This window comes from Montipora capricornis, chromosome 9 (genome assembly GCF_036669925.1).
Source record: "Montipora capricornis isolate CH-2021 chromosome 9, ASM3666992v2, whole genome shotgun sequence".
In the NCBI taxonomy this organism is placed as follows: Eukaryota; Metazoa; Cnidaria; class Anthozoa; order Scleractinia; family Acroporidae; genus Montipora; species Montipora capricornis.
In genome coordinates, this window is record NC_090891.1 from 32,651,159 (window position 1) to 32,656,158 (window position 5,000).

Consider the following 5,000-nt stretch of genomic DNA (forward strand, 5'->3'; position numbering starts at 1 on the left):
ACGATCGTACGACTCCTGGGTTCAAACCGTAGTGGGTTACTTCCCACCCGAAAAATCCCCGGGAATTTCCCGCTAGTTAAAGCCAGTTAAGACTCCTTAGTTTCCGGTCTTCCAGGTCTTAATAGCCACACTTTAAAACCACTTTGTTTCAAATGAGCAAATTCAGTTTGTCCTTTGATATCTTGAGTTCATAAAGAGCGAATTGCTCCCCGGAGCTCTGCCAGCGCTCTTTGTAAAACTTCAACAGAAAACGCCTCGAGATCTTCCGAGAAATGATGTCCCTCAAACAACCCCAGTATTTCGGCCAAAATTCCAAACAGCTTTTTGATATTACTGTGTTTTGCTTTGGCCGCTTCTTCTATAGGCTCTCTCTCCTTCGGGCAAGGTTTTTTCTCCACATTTTCAGCCGCAGTATTCTCTGTCATCCCTGATGGATTCAAATAAAGATCAATTGGAATGAAAGTCTCCAACTCAGGAGCCAGGGAACCTAATTCAAGGTAATTCCCTGGTGCTTTGTCGTCGCCAATTTCCTGCCTTTGACTTTTCATTCGCGCGGTAATCAACATCTCTGTTTTATCTGGAAACTGTGCGACTCTGTGCCCCTTGAGTACGCAGGTGTTTGATTGAAGCGGAACCTCACTGCGCATGCCCTGTCCTACCCTGCAGGGCATCCTCACTTCTCCGTTATTTGTCGTCACTTCAATGGGTAGTTGGTGCTGGTCTCTTTGGGGATTCCACGATATTGGAAAACCATCCTTATTGAATTCCGGAAAGCCATCCTGTGAGGCCTTGTCACTAAAACTCTCTTCGAAACAACTCGGAAAATTATTTGCTTCAAGTTCCATCAGGTCTTCCACCAGCTGCTTCAACACAGCAGTTTCCCTGCTAGTTTCAACTTTGCAAGGAAACTCTTCATTAGCGCACTTGCCGTCATGGCAACCGATTGGACTCCGATTGCTCTTGATGTGATTTGGTGGTTTGTTAGAACCCTTGGCGAGCTCAAGCTTCCAGTTAACGCACTGTGGCAATATACACATCTCATCTGAGCAATTTTCCCCATGTGAAGACAGCAGGTCTGTGAATTTGAGAAGTGGGGACGAATCCATGTTCTCTACAGGGTTCAGGCAATAAGCTGCAAAGTATAATGGTGATTACATTGAGACCAGAGGCGATACAAAAATGGCAGACCGGTATGGCGGTCTCCCGAATGTAACCTCAAATGAGGCACAGATTGAAACAAAACGGAGTAGTCTATAAACGATTTAGAGCCACATCACTCACGAGTTAATTTTTGCGTCTTTCATACGGAAGACCTTAGACAGCAATGACCAGAACCAGGTTGGTGACCAGCGGTTTTCGTTAAAACAATGGTTCGCTGGGGTGCTGAGTCTCGCAGGCTCAGAAAACCTGGTTGTGGTCATTGTTATTTAAGGTTTCTCCTTTCATACCAATCTCTTCTTTCCATCCCTCAAACTGACATTTCACTTTTTATTCAACTTATACGACGTACAGACTACTTTAGACTTCAAATCTACTTCAACGAAACAAAGATTTTAAACAAGCTGAGAAGATTCACAATAGGCGAAGCAAAGAGTTGAACCTGGATCGATGGCTTCACCCTGCAGTTTCCGATATCCACTAAACTAACGAGACAACCTCCCGAAAAATCGACTTTTTAGAGTATTGAAATAGTAGTACCCAGCAAAACAATTGAAAGTTAACCGTGTTCAACGGGGTTCTTAGACGAAAATACTGTAGATCAGCATAGCTTAGAAACGCTATTTCTTGTTGAACTAAAGCTGTAATTCTGCCTGTTTTTATTCTTTTCAGAGCGGTAAGCTTGTCAATATTAACATGGGATATTGCGTCGTGTAATTGTAACGAAATGTCCAATGTCAGTTTGAAGTCAGAGATGTAATTAGATGCACGCAGCTTTCAATAAGCGTCACAAAGTGTCCCCTTGATCGTCTCCCCAACTTCATCAAAACTATGTCGTGTCTGGGGCCAGTTGCTCGAGGCGTGGTTAGCGCTAACCGTTGGTTAAGAGAGAACCAAAAGGTTTCCTAATGGTATTTAAGGGCCTACAGACGGATTTTTCGCGCGTTGCTAAGGAAGGGAAATTTTACTTCCGGTAACTGACGTCATCATATCATGAGCTGACAAGAAAACCCACTCACAAGCAAAAGTCACTGCACAAACTGTTGTTTCCATCGAAGGTTTTTCCTCGCCCTTCCTCGCGCTCGTTCTCAGATCAACTGCGCATGCGTAAACGAACTGACTTCCGGTTTGAGGAAAAAGCTAAATTTCCGGCGGTTTTAAATTGAATTAATTTTTTTTTATATGGCACGTTTCATCCCCAAATACAGAATATAGCTAAGCATTGATTTTTTAAAATAATCTTTTTTGAAAAAGTTATGGGTATTTCAGTATCGTTATCGTCTTCAAAAAGAACATTTTTCAAAATAAAAAGAAAACCATGCTTGGCTGGATGCAAAAACGAATACAAATTATCAAACCATCGATTAAATACCCAAATTGCGTAGCAATTTAGAGTTTTCTTTTATTGATCACGTGACCATCGGCGGATGACGTCATATTTAGGGTCATTGGCTTACAAAAGTTGGAAACTGACCAAAATAATGCCAAATTCTCTCAAATTACTTAACCATTACATCCTTAGCAACGCACCCCAAAAAATACGTCAGTGGGCCCTTAACGATGGTTAGCACTGATCATGCCTCGAATAACCTGGGCTAGAACGTTAAACCTTACACTCACCTCATTGCTAGAAATAGGTAGCAACTGCATTGACTTGAAGGGACACTTTGTGGTGGATATAAAAATTTGAAATGCATCTAATTACTAGCATTTCTAGACATAAGGTCGAGGTAGGACAAAAAGTATATGAAAGGAACGGTAAAAAAGGTGAAACGGTTCATATAAACTTAAAAAACGTCCGTTGCGTGACGGAACCATTGTTGTTATTCGTCGCTAATATTCCACGAAGTGACAATCTTTGGAAAGGTCATCCGCTCAAATATCTCTTAATAATTGCTGGCGAGCCTTAGCGAGGCAGCAGCCTATTCTTGATATTAACAATCGCGCGCTCTACTAAACAATCTATTCTCAAGCACGACGATAAATTTAAATTGACGTTTGCTCAGCTACGCTCAGCATTTCTCAAAAGGTAACCCTTTTGCTGAAAAGGAGCCAGAAATTTCACAAGAACAGAAGTTTAAATTCAAACAATGAACTGACATGCCATTGTTTTGAAATTATTCCGTTGCTTATAAAATAGTAACGCCTGCCACACTGGCTAAAGATATGCACACCTTTCTTCGCTTTTTTAATACTTTCACGCACATTTCCGGTACCCTCTTGCTTCAAAAATGTGCAGCTGTTTTTAAAAAAATACCAGTCACTGCTCCCAGTTTCCACGACAGCACTCACTTTCACACTGAAACGCTGAGCCCACGTACAGCTCGAGAGAAGATGCATCAAAACTCAGCTTGGAATAAACATGATGTCTCAGTTTTCCGTTTTCCGCGGCTCCTTGCTACTAGCTGTCCCTTTTAAGGTACGAGAACGGATCCCCATGCCAATCATAGCTTTTTCTGAAAATCTATTGTTAGTTTCGAAAAGCTATTTTATGTTCTCGTTCCCAATGCCGAGCATATTTCAATTTTTCATTACGTCATTACAACTGGCCATGCAATCAGGTGCCTCCCTAAAAAAGTAAAGTTAGAAAAAACCGATCATTGGGCGAAGAGGACCATTTATTGGGGATTCGTTCTCTTATTTCGTCCTCTCTTGCTTTTGAGTCACTTGAGCCTCTCTCTCGTTGAGTCAATCTTGTATTGTCCCACGATTGAGATCTTTCTCGGCCGTTTCACTTGATTTACCAACAACATGCGATTGACTGACACAGAAGCTACCGGCTGGCACTTAACAGATATATCGAAATCGGCTTATGGAAAATTCCAGTCACTTATCGTCAGGCAGAGAGGAGAGCTTGAGTTCTGTCCAAGGAAAAATTTTTGTTCTCCTGTGAGCTGCCGTGTCCATTTGGAAATTTTTTGTTACCTTTTTGTTTTTTGCATAGAAACCCACACCTGTTCAAGTCAACACGTCCGTGGTCATCACTCAATTAGGGTCATACTACATATAAAATTTCTCGGCTTAACTACAAAATACGGGGCCACTTATCCAATTTCTCACTTATCTTATTAATGACCGGTACTTGAATGTACAATCATCAAAAGCTAATTAAGATGATACAATTCCGCAAACACGGCGCGACAGACACTGACAAATACCTTACGAAACTTCGAACTCCTACTTCTACACTTTCTTAATGATGCGCATTTTCCACCGGCGAAGAAGTACGCTTCGATTTTTTCGGAAGAGACGAAGTGCTCAACATGAAAGCGAGCTGATAAACGTTTGTTGTCTGCAATCAAGCAGAAAAGCCCTTTCGCGTAAACAAAGAGATTATGAAGCAGAATGGAAATGTCATGTCAATAGACCTTTTCGGCTTGTACATTTTGTTTTCCCAATACAGATCATGTGATAATACTCCGGAGGTTTGGTCTTTTGTTTTGTTCATTAAAATGAGGGCATGCAAGCATGAATATGCCTGCATGCACTCTTTTTAATGAACAAAACAAAGGACCAAGCCTCCTGAGTAAATTTTATCACATGATCTGTATTGGGAAAACAAAATGTACAAGCCGAAAAGGTCTATATAGCTGAGGGTAACAAAGGCCTGAATAACTGTGGCGTGACAAATGCAATAACCCACGACGTTCAATTCGAAGTAAGTGCTGAATTAATCGGAGCAAAAAGCTTCCCAAAGTGAAGTTTCGAGCGGGTTTTTACTAATGATATCGCCCGAAAAACGCCATGAACTAAGATTTCACTGATACTGTAGCAAGCTTTTGAAGATAATGATTTCGCATCGCGTTTCAATCAAACGGCAAATGTCAGACAGTCTCATGAGG

At 41.4% G+C, this 5,000-nt stretch overlaps 1 protein-coding gene and 1 pseudogene across 1 annotated transcript in view; one reads left to right on the forward strand and one right to left on the reverse strand.

Moving 5' to 3' along the window:
* LOC138014994 (uncharacterized) overlaps positions 1-5,000 on the reverse strand; it is a 5,927-nt gene that overhangs the window by 549 nt on the left and 378 nt on the right. Inside the window, exon 2 of the mRNA XM_068861884.1 lies at positions 1-1,132. This exon is cut by the window's left edge and continues 549 nt beyond it. Within this exon, the coding sequence (XP_068717985.1) occupies positions 189-1,106 (918 nt within the window). The 5' untranslated portion in view covers positions 1,107-1,132 and the 3' untranslated portion in view covers positions 1-188. The remainder of the gene's footprint in view (positions 1,133-5,000) is intronic.
* The window catches only part of LOC138014993 (ATP-dependent DNA helicase RecQ-like), a 3,760-nt pseudogene continuing 3,519 nt past the window's right edge, over positions 4,760-5,000 (forward strand).